This window comes from Malus domestica, chromosome 05, assembly GCF_042453785.1.
Source record: "Malus domestica chromosome 05, GDT2T_hap1".
In the NCBI taxonomy this organism is placed as follows: Eukaryota; Viridiplantae; Streptophyta; class Magnoliopsida; order Rosales; family Rosaceae; genus Malus; species Malus domestica.
The window spans coordinates 42,098,436-42,125,547 of record NC_091665.1 but is presented as its reverse complement, the minus strand read 5'-3'; the positions used below and the strand labels follow the sequence as shown (position 1 = coordinate 42,125,547).

Sequence of the window (27,112 nt, the reverse complement as noted above, 5' to 3'; positions counted from 1 at the left end):
AACTAAAATTTTAAACTAAATGATGCGTCATCAATAAAAAATAAGAACGTTAATTAACATTTAATAATTCAATCATCAACTTTTATATCATTTTATTTACAAAATTTAATCTAAACATTTAGTTTCTCTAGTATTAACTATATTATAATGGAGGCCAAACACATCCAAACATTATTATTGAGTCGTTCGGGAAGAGTCCAAATCCGGCCACCCGAAAATTTAACCCCATTCTAAAATTACGGGAACCTGTTTGATGCCCCACTGACAAAAATCAAGCTGTTGGAGAATTCATTCATTGTGTCAAGGTCAAGCTACCTTCTATTTTGTTGGAGAGGGCTTTGTAGCGGTTTGTGCGCTTGGTAAATAACTACGAGAAAGAAGCTCAATGGTTGTTGGAGGTGGCTTGTAACAAGGCTTTTTTTATCGACAATTGTAGAATCATTAGAGGTTGGTGTGGTAAGTTCGTCGTGATGTTTTATGGTAATTCTCCGACTTCTAAGGTTTAGTAATTGGGTGTTATTTTCTTATTGGTTGAATTTTGGGTCCTCCGTTATTGGGAAATTGTATTGTACTTTTTATGAGTTTGTAATTGTGGAGTTTTGGTGTTTTGTTTGACTTGGGTGGCGTCTTGATTCGCTCTGAGGACCACGATTGACATGTTTGTCTTATATAAATTATCGTACCACTCTTAACGAATTCTTTTTTTATCCCAAAACTGAATTGTAACCATTTATTTGCTCGCTCTCACTATTTAAGCTAATTTCCGAAACAAGGTTAAACTTTCTTTCTACATAGATACTCATAAAATTCTAGATAAAGCATGCACAAAACGTGTGTTACAATACAACATTCATATGCATCTACAGTTAATAACCGTTCATACACTCAAGATCAATATGATAGGGTAGGGTAAGGCTTAAGCACATCTATGGCGAGCTTCCATCATTCGGCCGACCAAAATTAACTTAGTGGGCTTAGGCTTGAAAGATTTAGGGCCTGGACCAATTTACATGCCTTGATCATCTCCAACAAATGTTCAAGAAACGAGGAGGTAATTTAATGGTGGCAAGTCCTGCTTCTGGTTCACGAGAGTTGGAAGAAACAAATTGGGCCCAGTGGGCCAAGTGGGCCAATAGATCATAATAGAAGTGGGCCAGAATATTTGTGTAATTTTTTTAAGAAAAACTAATAAAAATGATTTGAAATTTTTGAATTTTAACGTAAAGACAAAATAAAGGGAGTGAATAGTAGCATGATTGACTTTTTAACATAAAAATATGGTTTTTCGTTAAAATAAACAGCACTGGTAGCTTTTGGTTAGAGTTCTCAAATTTTTATTTCTTTTTTTATTTTTGACGAACTTTCCATTTCCCAAGAAGATGACAAGATAAAAACATGATTAAAAATAAAATTGACCTCCAAATAATCCGAAGCGCTCGTCAGCCTCTGAAACCCCCCGAAATCCAAAGCCAACGGCGGAGAGAGCATCTCACTGAATTGGACTGAACAATGCCAGTTTTCAAAGCTCCGTTCAACGGATACTCCGTCAAGTTCAGCCCCTTCTACGAGTCCCGACTCGCCGTCGCCACCTCCCAAAACTTCGGCATCCTCGGCAACGGCCGCCTCCACGTCATCGACCTCTCCCCTGCCCCCGCCCCTCTGGGCCCCGGCGCACCCCGCCAACCAATCACCGAGCTCGTCTCCTACGACACCGCCGACGGCGTATACGACGTCGCATGGTCTGAGTCCCACGACTCCCTCCTAGTCGCCGCCATCGCCGATGGCTCCGTTAAGATCTACGACACCGCTCTGCCCCCGGCCTCCAACCCCCTCCGCTCCCTCCACGAGCACACCCGCGAGGTCAGCTCCGCCGATTACAACCCCACCCGCCGCGACTCCTTTCTCACCTCCTCATGGGACGACACCGTCAAGCTATGGACCGTTGACCGTCCCGCATCTGTTCGAACTTTCAAGGAACACGCATACTGCGTCTACTCCGCCGTCTGGAACCCCCGCCATGCCGATGTATTCGCCTCCGCGTCGGGCGACTGCACTCTGCGCGTTTGGGACGTGCGCGAGCCCGGATCCACCATGATCATCCCCGCGCACGAGCTCGAGATCCTGGCTTGCGATTGGAACAAGTACGACGACTGCTGCATCGCCACCGCCTCCGTCGACAAGTCGATTAAAGTCTGGGACGTGAGGAGCATGAGGGTTCCGGTCTCGGTGCTCAACGGCCACGGCTACGCGGTGAGGAAGGTGAAATTCTCGCCGCACAGGCAAAGCTTGATCATGTCATGCTCGTACGACATGTCGGTTTGCTTGTGGGATTACATGGTGGAGGATGCGCTGGTGGCGCGGTACGACCACCACACGGAGTTCGCGGTGGGTGTGGATATGAGCGTGTTGGTGGAGGGGCTTCTGGCCAGTACTGGTTGGGACGAGCTTGTGTATGTTTGGCAGCACGGGACCGATCCCAGAGCGCCCTAAAAGGGTAGTTTTCGATATCTGATTTTCGATTTTGGCTTTGATAGTTTTCGCAATTGTGAATTTTGTGGTTGCTGCAATTCTGTTACTGAATCATCACTTGAACTTGTATAGAAGAACTAATAAACAAGAAGCTTTATGTTTGCTTGATAAATTGCAGACCCATCCATCCTTAGCTGCATTGCATTCTTGATTGCGGTTATTGCTATTCTCGGATGATCGCCTGTTGTGCTTTAGTGTTCGTGATATAATTTTGTGGTTTTGTTGTGCAAGATGCGAGTGATAGACATTGCGATTGGTATTTGTGGCGGATTGCAGGTTAGATTTAACTTTGCTGTCTGATTATACCTATACCAATTCCTTATTTTTCCATCTGCCTGTCGATGATAATCGGCCTCTGTGCTTTTTTATGATTTGATGTTTCCGATTTGGTATGAATGGACATAGTTGACACCATCTTCTTAGAGTTTGTTTGTTGCTTGAAGTTGAACATGTTCATTACTCACTATAAATGTTGAGGCATGTTAAGGGCCTCCTCAGTGGAAACAAACTAGCTAACTGTGTTCGTGCGTGTGCGATAGACGCAAAGTAAAAGTTTTAGACTTGTAGTTATGTATTGAAGAGGGTTTCAATTCTGCATTTTTTCCCTTAAAACTCGAACTCGTTTGTTGTTTAGAATTGGAATGGATTGGATAACTCATAAAGTTGGAGTAATTGAAGGTGGAGGTGAAAGATTTTCATTCAAAAGGATTTAGAAGGGGATTAGAAATGAAGGAAATCTATCCCTTGTTATCGTTACCGTTTTGGGGATTGGAATGGATAATAGTTGGGCACAATTTTTTTTTCGTTTCTTCCTTCAGCCCTAGACACAAAACGAGACAACATGTGGGTATGCTTGCTGTCTCAAAAATGGGACTCTTTATGGATTTTCTGCCGTCTCGTGTTTTAGCACAATGTTTTATAATGTTAGGCACCGGAATTGACGTTAAACTATGAGATGACAGAGAGTCTATGAAAAGTCTTACTTTTGAGAGGATGTTAACTTAATTTCCATATGCGCCCTATTATTCTGTATTTTTGCTTGAACCAGCTTTTTGTTTGAGTAGGCTGTTTTCCTATCTGGTCCAAGATTGTTTGATTTGGGCTCAGAAGTTGGGCTATTGTTTGTTAACATGCCTGCTTGTTGGTTCAGGCCCAGATCGGGTGAAACCGGATTGCAAAAAAATTTGTCATCAAGAGCATTTGATTTTCCCCAAATGAAAATTAATAGAAAACAAATTAAGAATAAATCTATATACAAAGCCAGAAGGCTGTTTTGGTGTCACTGGCTTCGACAAAAATAATTTGACCAAACTGTCCCTCAGCCAAAAAAATCCAAAAGCAGCCCAATACAATATATCAAATAATGCAAGGGCAATTTGGTCATCATAAAATATAATATTATAAAATAAATATAATAAGTGGGGAGAGAAAAGAATAAAAAAATAGAAGGATGAGTGAAAGTTGATGGTGCCTACGTGAAGGGGAAAGAAAAATATAATAAAAAATAAGGAAAATCATAAATATTGTGTTCAAAACATCAAGAGGCGCGTAGCGCCGGTGATAAATTAGTACAATTTTTTTTAATTAATACCTTACAATAGGCTAGCAATAATGTAATTCAATCAGATGTTCATGAAATATTATTTTCTCTATTTTTAAATACGTTCAAAACATCTTAAGAAACGTGTAATGCCGGTTATAAAAAAGATCTTTTCCACGCAGATAATAATGTGATTCGCTGGTTATAAAAAATATATTTCCCACGCGGATAATAATGTGATCAAATTAGTTGTCAAATGATTGTTTTTTTAACAAACGATATTTGATCTAAGATTATTCATTTACTTCAAATATTTGACTTTCCTTTTATCAATTTACGCATATAAATACATTTAAAACGTGTAAATCACGCGTAACATGCCGTAATTCAAAAAATGCATTCTGCACGTGCGTGAGTGTGTGCATGAAGGCTAGTAATAATAAAAGAGAAATGCGAAGGAGATTTTCAAAAGCGGGATTCTTCATGGATTCTCTGTCACCTCATGTTTTTGCGTAATGTTTTATAATGATAGCGGAAAATTAATGTTAAACCAGGTGGGAAATGGTCTATCCATTTTAAGAGAATCTCCTTAGTATTTCTCATAATAAAAATTGTTACACATCTCGTGAAGCTAGAATGATGCCTCTAAACAAAATCCAGAGAGACTTTTGCACTAAAATTTTAGGTCAGCCCACCTCACCACGTGTTATATTCGCGATCTGATTAGCCTCATTTGCTTTTCATTATCCAGCACATGGGTACATTCAAGCATGGATAGCATCAACAGTATAGGGGCAATAATTAGATGGACAATGATTGTTTGCCCTCCCACTTCTCATGCCCTTTCATGTCCTCCTGTTTGTGTGGTTACGGTTAAGCCACATCAAAATTTTATATTACTATTCATTTTTGTCTTATTATCTCTATAAAAAAAAAAAAAACATAAAATGTTGATGTGGCTTAATCGTAACCACACAAAATAGGAGGATATAAGAGGGCACTACTATAACGTGCTGATATGGTACACCTGGTAACAACTGTCATTTTTGCTGACATGTCAAGATATGGTCCACATCCACATGTACACAACAAAGAAGATATTTTGGAGTAAACCATTCACATAAGGACACCACAACAAACAAACAAGTGACCATCACCAGAATGAGCACATGACCAAATCACTGGCCTCCAACGGCAACCATTCCCAAGGCCTAATCAAGATCCATACCTTTTTTGGTATTATTTTTAATCCATTCCTTTTTTGGTATTTTTAAGTACAACCCTAGCGAAAAATTCCACCACACCTGTATATAAAGGGTAACCCTAAACCACAGTCCCCAAACTCCCAGCACTTGATAAAAACAAAATAAATAACCAAGAAATGTCGTACCCAACGTCCCAAAATACAAGCCCTCTAAGCGAAAGTCAAGGTATGATCGACACCTACCATGTCCACGATCTTTTGCCGAACCAGTGCGGCTCGGTACTCGTCCAAACCATCGACGCACCGCTAACCCTAGTATGGTCCGTCCTCCGCCAGTTCGACAATCCGCAGGCTTACAAGCCGTTCGTTAATAGTTGCAGCATACGGGCGGGGAACGGAGGCATAGGGAGCATTCGGGAAGTCGTGATTAAGTCTGGGTTGCCGGCGAAAACCAGCACGGAGAGGCTGGACGAGCTCGACGACAACATGCACGTCATGCATTATAGCGTTATCGGTGGGGATCACAGGCTTGCAAATTACAGTTCTACCACTACGGTGCATAATGTGGAAGAAGAAAATGGAAGGAAGAATAAGACGGTTGTGATTCAGTCGTACGTGGTGGATATTCCCGCCGGAAGTAGCAAGGAGGATACTTGTTTGTTTGCTAATACGATTATAGGCTGTAATCTCAAGTCATTAGCTAAAGTTTCAGAAAAGATGGCTGCTACGTGCTGATCATTAACTAGTTAATAAGCTTAATTTTAACGATTTTTCTTGGGTTTTCCTTATGTTGTAATAAACTAATCAATAATTGATGTCCGACTTTCCAGCTCCTATGTGCTAAGTATTCCATCTTTTTTAATACTAAATCTAACTTAGATTTAGAGAAGAATAAGAGTTTGAATTCCGAAAGAAGCAAGTCAAAACGAAAAGCACTATCTACCAAATTAAAGCTCGTTTAGAAGTGATTTTAAAATGACTTAAATGCTCTTTTAGTGAAAATATTTTTTAAATCAATCCTTAATAGAATTCAAGTGAATTCTTGAAAAACACTTCAACCGTTTCCTGCAAGAAGCATATATCTAGTGCTTTGGAGCCCAAAATCAAATGTAAAAAAACTTTCACGGCTTGAAACCGTAACTTTTTTGTCACAAAAGAACAACCTTTTCGTTTGCCAAAAAATCATAAAAACAGATATTGCACTCCTCTCCTCTCTAAGTGTATTATATATACACACACACACACACACACACACACACACACATATATATACTTGAAGCGAATGATGACTTTTTTTAATATTTAAACTCGAAACACAGTTAATTAAAGAGAACCTGAACGTTTCACCATTTGTTCGCCACTTGACGTTGGATGAAAATGAAATAATAACATAAAAATGGATATAACTAAAACTAATGCGTTGGACATACTTGACTCCAGCTAGCTTGATAATGGTTGATTAAAATTATGAGGCAAATCCATACACAGCGTTACCCAAAGCAATACACGGCGTTACCCAAAGGCGACCTAACAGTTCCTTGCAAGTTAGCTAAAGACTAGCAGATGTCATGACACTGACAGTAGAGAGCTTCGATTGCTCAATCGAACCACTACTACTCTGCTATTTGCCGCTATTTTAAAGCTATTTTCATGCACCTTTTTTAGCTTCTTTCCTCATCTTTTTGCATTTTTAGACTGTCTGATTAAATAAATTTAATGAAAATGTGAGGTGTATTTGCTTAGTTTTGGATTCTGGGATGCTTCGTAATAGAGGAATTTGATTAAGAAATCACTTGTTAATTTGTTGAGAGAGTTGAAGGATCTCGAGTCTGAGCCCTCTTATGATTTTTTCGTTAGGTAGAAGACCTTCGATATCCTTGCTCTCAGACTCAGAGTGACCAAGTGCCATTTGGGCATTTTGTTATGACCAGCTTTGCGTCAGCGTTGGAAATTTGTAGTTGTAGAGCCGTGTCGCTTTACGTGTGCAGAGGCACTCATCGTGGGACGACGATATTGGACAAGGATTGTCTGCCTTCCATTTTTTCATGTCATTCTATGCATTCCTGTTTTGTGTGATCACGGTTAAATCATGTTAACATTTTATATTTTTTTTTTTATAAAAATAATAAGACAAAAATGAATAATAATATATAATGTTGACGTGGCTTAACCGTGATTACACAAACAGTAAAAGATGGAATGACATGGAAAAAGAAAAGGCACACAATTCTTGTCCCGAAGATATTTTGGGGGATGAGTGTGCTTTTTTGTAGCGTTTGAGATTTCTTGACACTTCGGTTGTCAAGAAGTGCTTTTAGACTATTTAGAAATAGTGTCAAAAGAACCCCTAGAAAACTACTAAATGAGTATGACATTCATTATGTCAGAGTGATCGCACGATAACATTGTCAGACAACCTAACCCAAAACTTTCTCCCAAACAGTCTTGCTCTCCAAAGTTTCTTATTTTGAGGATCAAATGCATATTAGTCATAAGGTTGCATTAGTTTATATCCAAAGACTGAAAATATTTGATAACTTAATAAAGCAAAATCAACTTAAAATCCAAGAATTAATAGAAAACTCATTTTCTTGTGTTGTTGTAAGCCTTTAAATATTTGATATTCGATCCTCACATGTTGAGGACCTTAAGAGCACGATCCTTCTTCAAAATCACAAAATGAGATTGAGCCCAACATTTATTATGTATGGGCCTAAATGTTACCCTCATTCTGCTCCAACCTAAATTTAGTCCTTTCCCATATGGATCGCATGGTCACGTCGATGAGAGAATTTTCAGTGTGATTGGTATACATTACATATTATTATATAAATTGTGAGATATATGTGCTAAAAAGTTAATAGCTTAAAAAATAAAATTTCACATCACTTTTATTAAAATACGTGATATACCATCATGTCATAATTAAAAATTTCTCCGCATCCAGGCCATTCCAACGTCCAGCATGGATATTACCCTCCTATTTTGGTACGGTACACCTTCCCAAATATCTCGTTGTAGAAAGTTTCAACCTTTAGCTTCCAGTCGGGTGTTGCAGACAGTTGAATGGTAGGTCTCTCTCTTGCTTCCAGTCAGCCACTCTCAAGTCAAGAGAGCTGAACAGCAGACGGGTAAATATTTCAACTCCCAGACCACCAACAAAATTTGGTACTTCAACAAATTAAATTAAAAATACCAAGAAAATATCTTAATAATACGATTTCTTGTCATCCCTAGAATTAAAGCAGATTTGTTAGTGTTTGTGAATTGACTGGTAGGTTGGGTCTTCAGCTGCTCTCACCATATATACATTTCAATGGAGTTGGATCCAAATCAAGCATCTTTAGTGGAAACCCAGTTGAGGAAGTCATGGGTTCCCACAAAATTCAATTGGGTTTGGCTCTTTTAATCTGGGCATCACTGGCGTGCCTTTCTTCTAGTCTCCCAAGTGAATACTCCATCGTTGGGCAAGAAATAGTGGAACACTTTCCTGCAGAGGAGAGAGTTGTGGAGCTTTTCAGGCTGTGGAAGCAGAAGCACAGGAAGGTGTATAGGCATGCTGGAGAGCATGAGAGGAGGTTTGAGCATTTCAAGAAGAATCTCAAGTTTGTGTTGGAGAAGAATGCAAAGAAGAGGGATGCAAAGAATGCCCATCGTAGTCAGAGGGTTGGGTTGAATGGGTTTGCTGACATGAGTAATGAGGAGTTCAGGGAGACTTACTTGTCTAAGAAGGTGCAAATGCCCCTTCTCAAAAGGGAGAATCTTAACCTGGTGAAGAAAATGGGGGGCAAACCAGTGAAGTCATGTGATGCTCCTTCTTCTTTCGATTGGAGGAAGAAGGGAGTTGTGACTGGTATCAAGGACCAAGGCAGTTGTGGTATGTTTCGATTTCATATATTTCATTAGGTAGTGAGTGCATTTCGATTATTTACAAGTTTATATGAATAGTTCTGAGTATTATTGTGGTAAAAGTTTGGACTTTTATGGTAAAAGTTTGGACTTTTAGAGGTCAGATATTGCAGATGTGGGTTGGGCTAGTAGTGCGATATCTGGGTTAGCTGCGTTGGTCAGCGCAGTGTCATACTGTCATCCTTTACATTCAAGTTCGAATCTCCCTCCATAAGTTAGTTGTGAAAAAGGGATCAGATATCATTTTAGGATAGATGCACACTAGATGAGCATTGGTTCTTCTATCTGGCTTTTGATTGCACATATATGCATAGTTTAGTAACTGTAAGCTTGTTGACATACATCTTTAACTCTAAAGAGGCTTCACACTTAAAGTTCATGATAACATAATTGGTTAAAAGGGGAGATTTTGGATTCAACCAATTGAATTGATGAACAATGTTTTTAAAGAAGGCCATCTTTAGTGGTCATCATTCATTGACCTTTTGGTTTCTATGCTATCAAAAGTCAATGGTCAAAATACTAAAGATGCTTTAGATGGTTAAAAAGGAGTTTGGTTGTAGTAATACATGGTAATAAAATATAATAAGATAACTTTCACTCCTTTGGAGTTGGGATATGAATTTGCAAATGTCTTGCAGAGCTGGCTTCTGCTGTTTTACTGAACAAACAAGTTTATTGGGAAATGATAATAGATAATCTTTTTCTCTTCTTCCACTTTGGAAGAGAACGTTTATAGTGTTCGTATGAAATGACATATCATCCGCGGTGCTCCCAGATTGTAAGCGTCACGTCCTGTCTAAATTGACATTCATGCTAAGTTTTATCGATCTCTTAAAGACATCTGGTTTTTGTGTTCACAGGAAGTTGTTGGGCATTCTCTAGCACTGGAGCTGTTGAAGGAATCAATGCAATAGTCACCGGAGACCTCATTAGCCTTTCAGAACAAGAGCTTGTGGATTGTGACAGTACTAACTATGGATGTGAGGGAGGCTACATGGACTACGCTTTTGAATGGGTTATTAGCAATGGTGGTATTGATACGGAAACTGATTATCCATACACCGGTGTGGATGGTCAATGCAGCACCACCAAGGTCTGATTTTTCTATGGCTTATAATGCTTTTGTCTGGCACAAATTTTATCCACTTTTTGTAGGTTCTTATTTGTGTGCTTCCTTATACAGGAGGAAAACAAAGCTGTCACCATTGACGGATATGAAGATGTGGGAGAAACAGACGGCGATCTTTTATGTGCTTCTGTTCAGCAGCCCATTAGTGTTGGTATGGACGGTTCTGCTTGGGATTTCCAACTTTACACCGGAGTAAGTTGAATTTGTGTTCATTTTACTAGTTGCTTGGATGTCTGAAACGTTAGCAAGACACAGTAGATAAAAATGTAATGTGATTCACCATCCACTCAGGGTATCTATGACGGTGACTGCTCCTCTGATCCAGACGACATTGACCATGCGGTTCTTATAGTGGGATATGGTTCTGAAGGTGATGAAGATTACTGGATTGTAAAGAATTCATGGGGGACTAGTTGGGGGATGGATGGATACATTTACATTAGAAGGAACACTAGTTTAACATATGGGGTTTGTGCAATCAACGCCATGGCTTCATATCCTACCAAAGAGTCATCTGCACCTTCCCCAGCCTCTCCACCCCCACCTCCTGCGCCGCCGTCACCACCGCCACCACCACCTCCACCACCATCACCACCACCACCACCACCATCTCCGTCACCAAGTGATTGTGGGGACTTCTCCTACTGTCCATCTGATCAAACATGCTGTTGCCTTTATGAATTTTATGGCTTCTGCCTCATCTATGGTTGCTGCGACTATCAGAATGCGGTTTGCTGCACTGGAACTGAATACTGCTGCCCGAGTGATTACCCCATTTGTGATGTCTCTGAGGGCCTCTGTCTCAAGGTACAGAAATTCTTTTCATCCTTTTATTTCATTATCTCCTCGTTCGACACTGAAAACCAACATTATGGTAGTCGTAAGAAGTTGCAGACTAGTACTTAACCTAATCTAGCAAGTTGTGAAGCATATTAAAAAAGAAACAATAAGTTGTTAAACATATATAGACTCATCTCCTTTTCTTCACAAAGTATGTACATTGAACTAATAGAATCAGCCTTTGGTTTAAGTAACAAGTGACTGATATCTCTCGTATTTTCTATACGCAGAGTTACGGAGATTACTTGGGAGTATCTGCAAAGAAGAGAAAAATGGCCCATCACAAGCTCCCATGGACTAAGGAGGAGCAAACAGAGAAGACATACCAACCTCTGCAGTGGAAGATGAACCGGTTTGCTGCAATGCGCTAAGAGCGGGAAGAGAAGTTATTGTTTTAAGTTTGAAGTTTGCTGTTAGCCTGTTACTACTGCTATTTATATTTATGTCAAACAGGAATTTGTTCATCCTGTTTTTCTGAGTATGTGCTCGTGAACATTGATTCCGTGGAACATATGCAAGGAAAACCAGAAACAGAAACATTTTGGGAAAAGTGATTTTTCTCTGCTTGATGCAATGGACACAATAAATTGATTGATTACAGTTAATGTTTAAAAACACGAAAATAGTTTGACAAATTTTTTTGTTGCTTTTATTTTTGTGCTTCCATTTTTTGGGTCAAATCAGAATGAAAGTGCATGTTACAATAGACCTCGTAATACAGACATTTTTGAAGTTTTAATAACATTTTTTTTTCCTTACAAAAGATAGGATAATTTACACAAACTCATTTAAACCATCGTAAGGAGGATTCGAACACAAGACTTTAAGCGCTAAAAAAAAATATTCTTAACCAAATGAGCTACAAGACACTTGCCACTAACATCTCTCTTTTCACAAAACTTAAATTATTTACCCAAAAAAACACAAAATAATTCTTCCCGTCCATCCTCATACGAAACTCTCTTCTTTCTACACTCATTCACTCTCTCCAACCCTTAGAAAATAACACCAACTTCATCCTCTTACAGGTTCGTATCCGCGAATCGTTTGGCAAGTTCGGCAGCTACTACCGATACGTTGTTTCAAAAACCTTCGGCATACACCTCCCGAACCAACCCCACAAGAGCTTTTTGGCTAATGCTCGGCAGAAAATAACACAAGGAAACTGTGAGAGGATGAATATTGTGTGCTCTTGAAATTCTAATGTGTAACTTATATGGACCTTGTCTTCCGTCGGATGGAAACAAATGATTTAGTTAATCCTCTCCCTTCTTAAATTAATAAGAAATATTTTGAAGTTCTGAACAGATTCTTGAACGTGAATTCTGCTTAGATACAAATATAAGTTGATAATATGACACACCATATGTGCTGAAATAATTGTCAACAATAACTGCTAGACATTATTGATATAGACAATAGACTTGTAATTATTCCTCTAGCTAACCATCATTACTTTACTTTATAGCTAGCCATTATTACTTTGCTTTACTTTCCTTTTCTCCTTATTTTCCTCTTCAGTGTTTTCCTCATGTAATCATCATTTTGCTTGTCCACTTGTTAGGACTAGTTGTGTAGTTTTTTACCCTCTATAAGAGAGGACTTCCCTCTTGTAAACAAATAACAATGAAGTTTATTACAATTTCTGAGATGATATCAGAGCAGTCGATCATGACTGACTCTTGAACCTCAAAAATAGAAAAAAAAGCTTCCGCCATATCATATCTCAATCATCATATCAGTTTTATTTTTATTTCAACTTCATTGATCTTAATCCTATACAATGGCTAGTGATGATGAAGTATCAGACCTACCAATTCAGTCCTTCACACCAGGTGAATCAAACTCCACCACACAAGTGGTCACCATTCAAAATGATAATTCCAATTTCTCTGTAGGAATTAAACTTGATGAGAACAACTATACTTTATGGCATCAAGTCATAGAGATGAAAATTGCTGGTCGAGAAAAACATGGGCATCTTTTCGATGGTACCAAGCAGCCTGCAGTCACAGACCCAATGTATAACAAGTGGCGAGCTGAAAATTACTAAATCAAAAGTTGGCTATTTGATACTATAACACCCAATCAGATGAAACGGTTCATCTGTTATGACACAGCCATGCAGGTATGGGATGCCATTAAAAAGACTTACTTAGATGGCTCTGATGAAGCTAAAATTTATGATCTTCATAAAAGGTCATTTACCATGAAGCAAAATGGAGCTCTTCTTGCTAACTATTACAGCAATCTCACCGAGATTTTTCAAGAACTTGATCAACTTAGTCCTACTAACATGAAGGACCCAGATGATATCTTATCAAGGCAGCAAGAAATTGAGCGACTTCGAGTCTATATTTTTCTTGCAGGATTAGATAACAAGTTTGATCAAATTCGTGGTGAGATTTTGAGGATGGAGCCCAAACTTGGTCTTGAAGGAGCATACTCTCATGTCAAACGTGAAAGCAATCGACAAGGAACCATGTCAGAAAGTGCCAATATGCCTAAAGCTATTGTGCTCTTTACCACAAATTCTTGATCTCCACAAGGACCTCGACTTCAAAACATAAACTGCTCAATAGCTGATCGATTTAGTAATCGACCACCTATGCAATGCACCAAATGCGGATTGAAAATCATACTATTCAAGGCTGTTATGAGATTATTGGATATCCAGAAGGATGGGTTCACAAAGGACGAAAAAAGGAATCCAGCAGAGCATCATTCACCACCTCTGAGTCTTCTCAAGATGTTAGCTTATCTGACCAGGTCCCAAAAACCTTGAACACCTCAGGTATATCTAATTCTACATCCACTAATACTTGTAATAGATCGTGGATTATTGATATAGGTGCCACATATCACATGACATCTGATGCTAACATTCTTCACTCACTAAAAGCAGCCAACCAGACATTCATTACAAGTGCCAATGGTTCAATCTCTTCGGTTACCGGAGAAGGCTCTCTTTCACTTCCTCACTCAATCTTGATCAAGTCCTAGTTGTACCATCTTTAGATTACGATCTTTTATCTGTTTCTCAAATAATTGACTCCCTTAATTGTTATGTTTCTTTTTTGCCACTATATTGTCTTTCTGCTCACTAGGGCCGTGATTGGTTGTGGTACTAGAATGGGGTAACTATATTATTTGGACTTAATGGAAGAATGCAACAATAGATTGAGTCAAGTGCATCATGTAAGCAAAGATGAATCAACCCGAATGAAGAAGATTTGGTTATGGCACAGGCGATTAGGACAACCATCATTTGGTTATCTTAAACTTTTATTCCCTGAGCTTTTTCCCCAATTTAAAGAATCCGATTTCCATTGTGAAATTTGTATTTTGGCCAAAAGTCATCGTGTTTCATATCCATTAAGATTAAATAAAAGTTATGTGCCATTCATGGTCGTTCATTTTGATGTTTGGGGTCCTGCCATAATTCTTACCACTTATGGATTTAGATGGTTTGTGACATTTATAGATGACTGTACTAGAATAACCTGGGTGTTTCCAATGAAGCACAAGAGTGAAGTTCCTACCAAGTTCAATATTTTTCATCAATATGTTGCAACTCAGTTTGACAAGAAAATTCAGACACTCAGGTTTGATAATGGAGGAGAATATGTCAATCATGCTTTGCATAACTATTTGCAAGAGCATGGTATTGTTCATCAAACCACATGTGCCTATACACCACAACAAAACGGTGTAGCAGAGAGGAAGAATCGACATCTCTTAGAAGTGGTTTATGCATCTTTATATGGTGTCAACATGCATCATAAGTTTTGGGGGGAGGCACTGTGTTCTGCAACATATCTCATAAATCGAACACCATCCAGTACTCTCCAATATCAAACACCATTCCAAACACTTAACCACCTTATCACCATTCCATCTATCCCAAACTTAGAACCACGAGTCTTTGGGTGCGTGGCTTATGTATAGGTTTATCCACATCAACGGGGGAAGTTTGATCCATGTGCCCTCCGGTGTGTATTCTTGGGTTATTTTGATACAAAAAAGGGATACAAATGTTTTCATCCTCCTACCCAAACTCTATACATCACTGCAGATGTCCAGTTTCAAGAAGGAGAAACATATTTTTCAAAATGAGACATTGAGTATCCCCTTCAGGAGGAGAATAATATGTTTGAAGAGGATACCCAAGACATTAGCAACATTAAAATTGTTGCATAAATTTTGAAAACTGAGATAAATGTTGATAAGTCGGCAGACGACTGTAATCAAACAATACATGCAGAAATAGAATCATTGACTCCAACATCAGACACATAAGTACATCCAGCAATGTTAAGTTCAGATGGATTGGGATTGCCTTCTTCGACAGTACCATATGATCAATCAGCCCCTGAACACAATCAACAAGTAACTGATCAATCTAATTCTATTGAGATCGTACCTGAGTCAAGTCAAATTGAGTCCACTAATTATCAACTTCCCCCTCGAAAATCTCGAAGGATTCCTAAACAGTTATATGATCCTGATCCTAGAGCCAAGGTTAAATACCCAATTGCTAACCATGTGTCCCTCCATAGGCTATCTACATCATGTGAGGCATTTGTAAATCAATTATCCACTGTATCTATTCCTTGTAGTGTAGAGGATGCTATGAAAGATCCTAGGTGGACTCGTGCATTGAATGAAGAAATGGAGGCACTTCAGAAAAATTCCACTTGGGAGTTAACTAACCTACCTAAGGGGAAGAAATCAGTTGGTTGCATGTGGATATACACAGTAAAATTTAATGCAGATGACATTATTGAGCGATACAAAGCAAGATTAGTGGCAAAAGGCTACACGCAGACATATGACATTGACTACGGAGAAACTTTTGCCTTTGTAGCTAAGATAAGCACTATTCCTGTACTCTTATCCCTAACAGCAAACCTTGACTGGCCTTTGCAACAATTCGATGTCAAAAATGCTTTCTTGCGTGGAGATTTAGAAGAAGAAGTTTATATGGAGCTTCCCCCAGGATGCAAGCTGGATCCCAATCAGACCAACAACGTTTGTAAACTAAAAAAGTCGTTGTATGGTTTAAACGCATCATTACTTTGCTTTGCTTTCCTTTTCTCCTTATTTTCCTCTTCGGTGTTTTCCTCATATAATCATCATTTGGCTTGTCCACTTGTTAGGACTAGTTGTGTAGTTTTTGACCCTTTATAAGAGAGGACTTCCCTCTTGTAAACAAATAACAATGAAGTTTATTACAATTTCTGAGAATAATATGCATCAATTTAAGTACACAAGTATTGGTCGAGCTACTTGAACTGACCTAGACGAGGTACTTCATCCGTTATCTTTTTATTCCCCATTTCTCTCAGCTGGGCAAGATGCACAGCCCGTGCCTTCTTTTCAAGATGGCGGCGCCAACTTTCTTGAAGCGAAGAAGCTGCAAGATGCTGCTTCTGAGAGGGCGGAGTGAACTTGAAAAAATGCAACCAGTTTTTGGAGACTATAGTTTTCAAGTCGTAAGCCCTTAGAACAAAGGCTTCAACATATGTGTGGGACTTGACAAACCTGGTCGAGATCGGTAAGGTAGTGAGGTAGCTAACTTCCGATACCCAGTTTAGAAGTTCTTCTCCGTAGAAATCACCTTTCTTAAGACAACGAGTGCTTCCATTATTATTACTAGATCCGTAGCTCCATACAATGCCTTGCGTGACGAATAACATCTTATCAAGCGGTTTCCCCTCTTTAACAATGTAGGTATCCTCAGTAAACATCACTGGCTGAAGGCTTTGAGAAATTTCTTTCAGCACTTTTTCATCCAGGGTTTGAAACATTGGCACCTACAGTAAGATATATTAAGAAAAAATAAAGCGAATAAATACGACAAAATAGCTATCAAGGAACACAAGGGAAATTCTACGGTACCCCTTGAAAACATTGAAGGGTATTAGTAGGGTACTAGTTAACGACACGAGGCTACTAAAGTGATGCTTCCATATTGCATGTATCCAGAACATACTTAATTCAGAGAATTGGAGTAATTAACTTACTTTTTTTAGAATAGACCAGCTTAAGTATAGTTTGATTAATCTTCTATCTTCCACGGAAACAATAGAGATGATACTCTTCATATTAACATCGATGTTTTCTTCTCCTTCTAGATGTATTTGTAGCCTTTGTATCATCACCTTCTTCAAATGCTTTGGGATGCCAATGCCATTTTCAGATAACCAGCGGTGGATCTCTAACTTTTTCAATTCCATCTGCCGTAGAACTTTCCTCTTGGCTGATGATTTAGTTACCCTATGCGTCCATATCTATTACACAGTGAGGTCATCAGTTCATTAAATCCTGAAATATCAAAACCAGGAATGAGGGCTAGGGTTCAAAGATGTTATTGGTCACCAACCTGCTGCAAAGTTCCACTGAGGTAAAATATGAATAGTACCAAGGCAAATAAAGAAATAAAAACGGCAAACAGATTTTCCATTGCGTAGTTACTGGTCTCGAGGTTTGATCCGAGAGAACTGCATGCAAAAATCACATAGAAGAAATAATATCTGAAGTATAATTAAATTCAATGATCGCAGAGCCTAGAAGTAAGAAAATCTTCAATAACTTCTTGTGCATCGATAACGGAAATTCCTCCATGTACAAACCTTAGATTTCGAAGGCCCCACCAGAAACAATGCAAAATCTTTCTGGGAAAGTCTGTTGACTCCACCACACCAGATTGAAGAGCATCAAGAAATATCCCAAAATCGAAAACCTTTGCATCTGACGGATTTATAGGGCATAAATCATTTAGGGTTGTGAGATTTTGGAACAAACGATCATTGCAATAAAAAGTACTACGTTTACATCCATTTTGATCACTTTGACAAGCAAGTTGCCAACAAGTTGACTCTCGTTGCATAGCTAAAAAGTACCAAAAAGCTCCAAGTACCTAAAGGACCAATGAGTAGTACTTGAGTTAATGATTGTACAAGACTTGAGCTGTTTTTGTTTTGAAAAGATTCATATATGTGAACGAAACTTACATGACTAGTAAGGATGTAAAGGAAGAGACTGAATCCACCTTTGAAAAATATCCATATTCTAGTCTCGGTTGTAGGAGTCTTGTTGAATTCTTTACATGCTACGTAGATGCGAAAAACCCGTGGGACATATTGTAACAGAGCAAAAGTAGTCATAAATTCCTTAGCAAGCAAAGAACTTGAGCCCCTCGTTTTCGGAAACAATATAAATGTTAAAACCTGGCATAACATTGATAACCATCAAATCTAATCATAATCTGGAATTGAATTAACTAACATATTGGTAAGTCCAAATTTCACATAGATGTGTGTGTGTACTCAGAGTGATCCCTTTTGTGAGTCTGTGAGTATGTTATATCATAAAGGATGAATGTTGCAAGAAAATCTCAGACGGAGTCCGAAATACCATGTTAGGAGCGGCTATTTAGACTCAATATGTAATACAGAGTTGTCGTACCTGAGGTGCAGGAAGAATGGCCAAAATGTCCATTATAATGTATGATTTCCAAGCCCACTTACCCAACATTGCCAAAGGATTACTGACTAATATCCTTCGTTTTGCCAAAATCACGATCCAAATTTGAAGGATAATGTCAATTACATACATGAAATCTGTAAGTAATCGTGATACAAGAGCTATAGTCTTCAACTTTTTATCCAACTCGAAGCACTTCATATTCTTATTGACGAAAGGAATATAGAAGAATAAAGGATCCACCGAGACTCCAAACGCACATGATATTACAAATATCTTCTTCCAGGTTACGAGGAATGTTAGCCCACGTACATCTAGAAATTTTGGATTAATTGGTAGTTCTTTATGTGCTCCATAATATCCTTCATTTGTCTCATGTTCGTACTGTTGTTTAGTACTGGAAAAAAAAAAACGCTATAAATACATATAATTTCTATGTAAACTAAATTTAAGATTTCTTTCAACTAAGTTGAGACAAATACTGCTACTTGGTAGATGAAAGGCTTAATTGGAGATACGACCCTAGTATTTGATGCCACATTTACGTAAAAAGGGAAAAAAGAAATAGAAAACTATATTTTAATCCTGAATAAGATGAAGTTTAGACAAATGTTTTATACAAGATTCAAAATTGATTTTAGTCCTTGGACTCTATTTAATGTCAGCATATGTATTCAATGTCTCTTTTTTTATTTATAATTTTATGAATTTAAATTTTATGAAAATATTATAAATTTTAATTCTCATTATGGTAAGCTTCTTATATAGGAAAATAGGGTAAATTACATTTACCCCCTCAGGTTTGGGATCAATTTCAATTCCTTACAACATCTTTAAAACATTTCAATTTCAAACATTTACTTATCATTTTATTTCAATTTCATACATCCGTTAGAAAATCTGTTAAGTAAACCGTTAAGTGATGATGTGGCAAATATAGGATCCACATTTGTGCTGACGTAGCTGTCACATTTGTGCCACGTGGCAAAAATAATAATTTTTATGCATTTAAAATATAATAATATTTACCCTATTTATAAAATAAAAAAAACTACCAAACAAACCCAGAAAATCCCCCAACCCACTTCTCCATCTCCTCCCTCTTCACCTCCCCTCGACACACCTTCAGCTTCGAGGCCCCAACCGAGACGTTCTAGAAGACGATGATGTCGGAGATCGCGAGATCATACGAATCATTGAAGAGGTGTGTGGTCAATCAGTGCTCTGGATGCTGGAGAAAGGTCGGGTTGACCTGATTCCGGTGCCGGTGCGGCGAACTCTTCTGCTCCGAGCACCAATACTTTGATCCCAAACCTGAGGAGGTAAAATGTAATTTACCCAAGAAAATATTTTCGTATAGATTTCTCGGTACACTTATATTTTTGCATATTTTCTTATCTGCAACTAATTCATTACAATATATTTAGGTACGAAGATTTGGATACACTGGGTTAGTATAATATGTTTAGGTACCGACATTTCGGTTCACTAGTTTAGTATCATATAATTAGGTACGGAATTTTCGGTACACTTATATATTTACATATTTTCTTATGTGTCACTAATTCACTACAATATATTTAGGTACGGACATTTCGATACACTAATTTAGTAAAATATATTATGATATAGACGTTTAGGTACACTAATTAGAGAAAATTAAATAAAATTAATGAATTAAAATGTGTATAATAAAAAATGTTAAATTTTAATATAATAACATTAAATAAGTTATCTATTAAATATAAAAACAAAAATATAATATGAATTTGAATTAAGTACACACATTAAGAGACTAAAATAAATATTAAATCTAACATCAGATTTTTATTAAATTTTAATCTTCTTGAAGTATTAAAGTTCAAAAACCCGAAAAGAAATACATAGAAGCTAAGCTCACAACTTACCTTTTCGAGTTCTCCACATCAAACGTTACATTATGCTTAGCCATCACTCAGTACCGGGGGCTTTATAGCTGCGATACCCTGGATGGTTGCTTGCATGCCCTTTTACACGCCTTCTACATAACACACAGAGAGAGAGAGAGAGAGAGGTGGAATTTGGACAAAGTGAAGAGTTGCAGAAACTGAATAATCTTGCTAGCATTGTGGAAATTACCAAGTGATGATCTCGAGACCGAAAAATTATGACTTTTCTCTTCCACAAACGAAGACAAAGTTGTTTGAATTGACTATAAATGGAGACTCTTCTCTTGAGAGAGAGAGAGAGAGAGAGAGAGAGAGAGAGAGAGAGAGAGAGAGAGAGAGAGAGAGAGAGAGAGAGAGGCGGAATTTGGACAAAGTGAAGAGTTGCAGAAACTGAATAATCTTGCTAGCATTGTGGAAATTACCAAGTAATGATCTCGAGACCGAAAAATTATTAAGACTTTTCTCTTCCACAAACGAAGACAAAGTTGTTCGAATTGACTATAAATGGAGACTCTTCTCTTCCACATAAATTAAGACTTTTCTCTTGCCGTACGATACACGATGAACAAATGTGATTGGAGAATCTCAGGAATTCTCACAAAGAGGATCCGATGAGAATCCTCTCTCGTTAATAAAAGGGGTTACGTAGTAGTGGTAAAGCAAATCACAGTAAAAAATTGGTGATAGCTTTCACACTATTGAGAACATGAATCTCCCGTTAGAAAATACTAGAAAATGTGTCTGCGCTTCGCTGCGGGGTTAAATGCATCTGTTGTGAGCATGAATAATTTCCACAGAAAGTGGGCAAAATGGTGGTAGGAGCAAAATCAAGTTATCAATGTAGCAATTCAGATAACATATATTTGAGTTGAGTGAATCCAACAAAATCAACAATCAACATACACATTGTATCAGTAATAAAAAATTGATATTTTTTCTATTTTTTCAAATATTCAATAAATTAAACCACACAATTAAAAAATATATGACGCGACCCTACCGAGACAACAATTAATTTGTCTTCACTGTAGAGGGGTTGATCACCAGAAGCAGGGTCAATAATGACCAGCCTCTAATGAGCAAAGAAACAAAGCTGGGTCAATAATGACCAGCCTCTAATGAGCAAAGAAACAATCTCCATGCTGGCATAGGCCACTCCAATCAGGTCCACGAGGCTTCAATCTATCAAATCCATTCATGCAGATTGATTACCTGATTGGTATTGAAAAGGAAACAAAACCCCCCAAATTTTTAAAATTTAGAGTAGGATGGATCGCTTACCTTTAGTAAAGCGGAGGAACGTTGGTGGTGTGGATGGACTAGTGGTGCAGCGCGATTCGCTGGATTCGAGAGCTAGAAAAGGCTCTCCACTGCATTTTCCCTGCATACAATCATCAAATTGTAGTTCGTTTCAATTGATTTCTACTGAATTTTCCCTGCATTCAATCAAGAAAGAGGCCGCACTACTCTCGTCTTAAACACAAACCTCTTTATCAATTATCACAAATAAGCCATTGTAAAATCTATTTCCACATCACAGTAAAAATAAAGTGCAGGAAGTAAAGTTCATATTTTTTGCAGAGGTATTTTAACAACAATTCTGCAAGTGGTTGATTGGCCAGGTGGGGAGGGTATTTCTCTTAGCCTCGCTGCATCCAGGATCAAAGTTCTAACCATCCCCCTTCCCCTTGGTGTAGTTTACAGTATAAATAGCACGTTTTAAGAACTAAAAACATCAATTCTGATCATCCCTGCCAGTTTAAGCACACTAAGGGCCAAATTTAATATGTTCTGCCTTTGGCCACCCAACCCCAGCACATTCTTATACAAAAACCGAGATTAAGTTCCTAACGGAAACATTACCTGTTTTAGCTTTTTCCATAGCTGGCTGTCCAACGACACGCATCATGACAATTCCCCCACCAATACCAACCAAAGGTAATTTACACTGACCCACTGTCTTCTTGTTCTCCAAAATCTTGCCAAAACTCATCAGTTTCACTTCATTCGCCGTCTTCGGCATCATAGTCTTGCCTACCAAACAATCAAAAGGGCAATCCAAGAAAATCAAAACAAAGCTGCAAACACAGTAGAATCATATGAAAAAAGGAGCCAAATTACAAATTTGTGACTGAATCCACAACTTCTAGCAAAATTCTGATTTCCCAAATCAAAATTATGTTGGGATTTCATTTAATTATTAATAAATTTAGCTCAAGATTCAATTCAACAGATTCTACAAAATTTGCTAAAATTCCGATTGCCAAGAACTCAAATTTCAAACCCAGATTGACATAAACACCAAAATCAACACAGAAATTCCAAATTTTGCTAACCCAATTAAATCGAAAAAACAAAATTACATGGAAATTAAGTTGTAAGAACGGGACTTGCCCATGGAATGTACATCCATTGCAGACCGAAAGAAGATAAACTCTTTCACCAACTAAAGAGGACAAACTTTTTCTCACTTTGAGTTTGAATTTTAGGCCACTTCCCTATCCCCTTGGTGTAGATAATATCGTTTGTTAAAAAAAAAAAAAATCTCAACTTTGTTATTTACAATATACCTCCATCGTGTGCTGAAAGGTGCCAAATTCTATCACCAAGGAGGAACTAACATTTCCTAATGCTTAGGCTTGAGTGGTATGTCTGAGCATTTGTGTAACCCATATATACATACATACATACATACATACACACACACACACGAACACATGTTAAAACACACACACACATATAGAGATACTTTGAATGCGGTCTCTAATCCTTAACATTCTTTGATTAAAACCTTAATAGTATTCAAAGTTTGATCAAGGTCCATTGACTTTGTACACCTCATTATATTACTATTAATATATTTATTTTTATAGTTTTGACATTATTTGTTTGATATTTTATGATATTTATAATCCTATAAATTTAAAATCCCTCATTATAATACTATTAGAAACTGTTACAATAAAAAAAATTGAAACATTTTGATTGAATAAATGGATAAAAACTATGTAAAAATAAGAAATAATAAATGGCAAAAGAATGTATCCATAGTGTTAAAAAAATTGGTACATTTCACATATAACAAAGTGGTACATTAATAAAGAAGAATGGGTACATTATAAATAAATTAGGGTACAGATAAAAGATTAAAAATTATGAGTACAACTGAATTTTTAAAAAATATAGGCGCTAAAAGAAATTAATACATGGGTACAAAATAAAACTAAAAAGAAAATACTACAAATTTAAAAAAAAAATGTTGCAAATTAAAAGTGGGTACAAACTAAAAATATAAATATATGATACAAAGTTTAGGCATAAAACATAAGTATACCATATGTAATTTTTCTATCATTGATTAAATATACAATATCACATGACGGAATACATATGGATACAAACACAAATAAAACTTTAAAAAATATGGGCACAAAAAGAAACTAATAAATGGGTACAAATTAAAAATGAAAAGAAAATTGGTACAAATTAAAAAATATTTGCAAATTAAAAATAGGTACAAACTAAAAAAAATATATATGATAAAAACAATTTAGCCATAAATATAAATACACTAATTGTAACATTTTTAACACTAAAGGAATATATTTAAAAATAAAAAATATTTTATTATTCAAATAATTAATGATGTTATTATGACACACCCCGACCCGGAATGTCCACTAGGACTCCAAATCAAGCTGTGCTGGCCGACACCTGGAAGGTAACGAAGTCATAAAGTGTGATGATGTGGAAAATTGTGAATAAATTTAAACCTAATAGTGCCTAAATACCAGAGTGCACTGGTGAGCAGAAATGAACCCACTTCACATGTGATATTAGACCATAAGCAAGTACAGAAAAATGATATAAGAATCGTACCCTTGAAATAGTCTCCGATCCTAAGAATCGTCGCGAGTTTTTGGTGATATTAAAACTCAGCTAATAATACCTGGATGGTGAAGACAAGACAAGGTTGAGTGGCCATGTAAGTAAAATACTAATAGAAAACATATAACACATGTAATCCCTCGTTAGAACACCTGTATAATTTCCAGAGAAATCATAATGTACCACAACACAGCATCTAATCAATAATATCAAATAATCATGCGATTAATAACTCATAATAGTACACAAGTCAGAGTCACCTCTAGTGACCTATATGACATATTCATATCTCCTCACATATCTCATCAATCATGGCTAGCAAGTAAGTTGGAGTCACCTCTAGTGACCTATACGACATATTCATATCTCATCACATATCTCATCGATCATGCTAGATCATGGCTAGCATATAAGTTGGAGTCACCTCTAATGACTTATACGACATATTCATATCTCATCACATATCTCATCGATCATAGCTAGCATAAAAGTCGGAGTCACCTCTAGTGACCTATATGACATATTCATATCTCATCACACATCTCATCAATCATGACTAGCATATAAGTCGGAGTCATCTTTAGTGACCTATTCGACATATTCATATCTCATCACATATCTCATCAATCATGTTTAGCATATAAGTCGGAGTCACCTCTAGTGACCCATTCGACATATTCATATCTTATCACATATCTCATCAATCATAGCTAGCATATAAGTCGGAGTCACCTCTAGTGACATATTCGACATATTCATATCTTATCACATATCTCATCAATCATGGCTAGCATATAAGTCGGAGTCACCTCTAGTGACCTATTCGACATATTCATATCTTATCACATATCTCATCAATCCAACTACTATCGTATGGTTACTTGAATTTACCTAAACTTACCTGAACTTACATGTGAGTCATGTGTTCACCTTTACACTTCAGAGCGTTCAAAACACCACGATTATATATATATATATAATCGTATATATCAAGCATTTTCTGGGAAAAACATTTTTAAAGCATAAATCATTTAATTGCATTTTCTGGGAAAAACATCAAGTGTATACATATATACCTAAAACCAAAAGCACACACACATTGCTCAAAACTTTAAACAAGGCTATGGTCATGATTATTTAATCTCATTTCTTATATGGCTGCATCTAACGTCTCGTTAGACTACCTACGTACCCTAAGCAGGGATCAAGTCATTCGTAGTTCACAATAATCATTTATAGTGATACGCATATGGATAGATCACGATGAAATCTAACTCAACCATCTAATAGTATTTTATAACATATAAATATATATATGTCATGGCATAAATTTCTTAGTTTATTTAAAAGCATTTATAGAATTATCAATCATGAAACATATGATGAGCAAGGAAAGATTCACTCACTCGGAGTCCATGCTACAACTTCTTAGTACAAACATCGAGGTGCCACAAACGATCGGCGCATATGATCAATTATCAAAACATATCTCAGAATTCTTGTTGATACAATACCTAACTTACATCGCACATAAGTCTACGCAATTCGGTCCAGAAGATCTACAAATCAGATCTCTGATTCGTAACTTCCAAGGATCCACATTATACTTCTACAATAACATACTAAAATTTCATTACGATCCAACGGTCATATCTTCGCCAATTGCCCAAAACCAAGTGGCGGTTAACATTTATTTTATAAACTTACAAATCCAATTCGGGAAGATCCGTAGTCGGATTTCCGATCTGTAAGTTCCTATAATCCTCAAATATTACGTAGTATAACATATTAATGTTTGGTGACAATCCAACGGTCGGATCGTCGATTCATATTTTGACCTATTCACGAATCGAAATGAAACTAAGTCCAAAAATCAAATTATGACATACGGATATCAAATATGAATCCAGGGTATCTAATAGTACTTAAAAATACATCATCGGCCCACTAGCCATGCGCCGCCGCGGGTGGCGGTCGGTCACCCCAACTCACCGGAAAAATTCAACTATTTTTAAAAATTCTCAAAAATTACAGAATTGAAGGTCTCAAAGAGTAGAGTAAACTTTATACCTGTGGCAAAGTCCAATTTGTCCTAGAAAGGCTCCAATTTTTCTAAAACCGTACGAAACCCTAGAATTGAGTGTGATTCAATTCAACCTCCAAACTTGCTTTGACACCTCTACCATTGCCTGGGCTTTGTTCCTGGGTTCTAGGGAAGTCTAATGGTAGTGGTAATTGGGTTTCAAGCAATGTTCCTCACGGCACCCACCTTCGGTTTTTGAATAAATTACCAACAAATTCCTTCTAATTTTGAATGGAAATGGAAGAGGGAAGACTAGGAAGTTGTTTCTAGGTGGTGGTTTGCTTTGATTTGCCAGAAAAATGACTGAATCTCCACAGGTCGCGCAGGTCCGCGGGTGTGCACGGGCCAACCCGTTTCTTCTTCTCTTTCCTCTCTCCTTACCTTTCATTTCCTTCTTTCTAATTGGCCATCATCTCCTTCTCTCTTCTCCCGATTCGCTGGATTCTCTTTCTCATCCCTCCTGTTCTCTTCCTCTCTCTTTTCCTGATTGGGCAGTTCTGCCCAGTCTCTTTTCTTTGTTTCTTCTTTCTTTCCTTTTCCCCACCCTTTTCAAATTACTAAAATGATATAT

The 27,112-nt window shown here is 37.4% G+C and overlaps 4 protein-coding genes across 7 annotated transcripts; 3 read left to right on the top strand and 1 right to left on the bottom strand.

The window, feature by feature from the left end:
- Positions 1 to 1,383: 1,383 nt before the first annotated feature.
- LOC103434884 (peroxisome biogenesis protein 7) lies at positions 1,384 to 2,943 on the top strand. The gene is made up of 2 exons (XM_008373252.4): positions 1,384 to 2,494; positions 2,648 to 2,943. The coding sequence occupies exon 1, from the start codon at positions 1,510 to 1,512 to the stop codon at positions 2,488 to 2,490; it is 981 nt and encodes a 326-aa protein (XP_008371474.2). The 5' UTR covers positions 1,384 to 1,509; the 3' UTR covers positions 2,491 to 2,494; positions 2,648 to 2,943.
- A 2,359-nt stretch (positions 2,944 to 5,302) lies between these two features.
- LOC103434883 (abscisic acid receptor PYL12-like) lies at positions 5,303 to 6,109 on the top strand. Its single transcript, XM_008373250.4, has one exon. The coding sequence runs from the start codon at positions 5,451 to 5,453 to the stop codon at positions 6,006 to 6,008; it is 558 nt and encodes a 185-aa protein (XP_008371472.1). The 5' UTR covers positions 5,303 to 5,450; the 3' UTR covers positions 6,009 to 6,109.
- Positions 6,110 to 8,259: 2,150 nt separating this feature from the next.
- Positions 8,260 to 11,759, top strand: LOC103434882 (low-temperature-induced cysteine proteinase-like). 3 transcript variants are annotated; one of them, XM_070821471.1, is made up of 6 exons: positions 8,260 to 8,404; positions 8,552 to 9,150; positions 10,046 to 10,278; positions 10,369 to 10,506; positions 10,606 to 11,121; positions 11,385 to 11,759. In XM_070821471.1, the coding sequence occupies exons 2-6, from the start codon at positions 8,643 to 8,645 to the stop codon at positions 11,523 to 11,525; spliced, it is 1,536 nt and encodes a 511-aa protein (XP_070677572.1). In that variant the 5' UTR covers positions 8,260 to 8,404; positions 8,552 to 8,642; the 3' UTR covers positions 11,526 to 11,759. The 3 variants fall into 3 exon arrangements, with proteins under 3 accessions (XP_070677572.1, XP_070677573.1, XP_008371471.2); XM_070821472.1 differs by having other exon boundaries at positions 8,288 to 8,404; positions 8,565 to 9,150; XM_008373249.4 differs by lacking the exon at positions 8,260 to 8,404 and having other exon boundaries at positions 8,417 to 9,150.
- A 4,560-nt stretch (positions 11,760 to 16,319) lies between these two features.
- LOC103408866 (cyclic nucleotide-gated ion channel 1-like) lies at positions 16,320 to 21,990 on the bottom strand. Of its 2 annotated transcripts, none has more exons than XM_070821469.1 (8): positions 21,852 to 21,990; positions 20,550 to 21,752; positions 18,625 to 19,039; positions 18,171 to 18,386; positions 17,790 to 18,076; positions 17,540 to 17,657; positions 17,181 to 17,447; positions 16,320 to 16,970 (listed from the first exon to the last, which is right to left on the bottom strand). In XM_070821469.1, the coding sequence occupies exons 2-8, from the start codon at positions 20,591 to 20,593 to the stop codon at positions 16,440 to 16,442; spliced, it is 1,878 nt and encodes a 625-aa protein (XP_070677570.1). In that variant the 5' UTR covers positions 20,594 to 21,752; positions 21,852 to 21,990; the 3' UTR covers positions 16,320 to 16,439. The 2 variants fall into 2 exon arrangements, with proteins under 2 accessions (XP_070677570.1, XP_070677571.1); XM_070821470.1 differs by lacking the exon at positions 21,852 to 21,990 and adding an exon at positions 19,766 to 19,956 and having other exon boundaries at positions 20,550 to 20,893.
- Between the last annotated feature and the right edge of the window lie 5,122 nt (positions 21,991 to 27,112).

Excerpts from the sequence above, each read along its gene's own strand:
- LOC103434884 (XM_008373252.4), top strand. The coding sequence starts at position 1,510 with ATGCCAGTTTTCAAAGCTCCGTTCAACGGATACTCCGTCAAGTTCAGC.
- LOC103434883 (XM_008373250.4), top strand. The coding sequence starts at position 5,451 with ATGTCGTACCCAACGTCCCAAAATACAAGCCCTCTAAGCGAAAGTCAA.
- LOC103434882 (XM_070821471.1), top strand. The coding sequence starts at position 8,643 with ATGGGTTCCCACAAAATTCAATTGGGTTTGGCTCTTTTAATCTGGGCA. Across the intron at positions 10,279-10,368 it reads GTCAATGCAGCACCACCAAG|GAGGAAAACAAAGCTGTCAC; the intron begins GTCTGATTTTTC and ends TTCCTTATACAG. Across the intron at positions 10,507-10,605 it reads ATTTCCAACTTTACACCGGA|GGTATCTATGACGGTGACTG; the intron begins GTAAGTTGAATT and ends CCATCCACTCAG.
- LOC103408866 (XM_070821469.1), bottom strand. The coding sequence starts at position 20,593 with ATGGCTAAGCATAATGTAACGTTTGATGTGGAGAACTCGAAAAG. Across the intron at positions 17,448-17,539 it reads TCAGTGGAACTTTGCAGCAG|ATATGGACGCATAGGGTAAC; the intron begins GTTGGTGACCAA and ends ACTGTGTAATAG. Across the intron at positions 16,971-17,180 it reads GCTGGTCTATTCTAAAAAAA|GTGCCAATGTTTCAAACCCT; the intron begins GTAAGTTAATTA and ends ATCTTACTGTAG.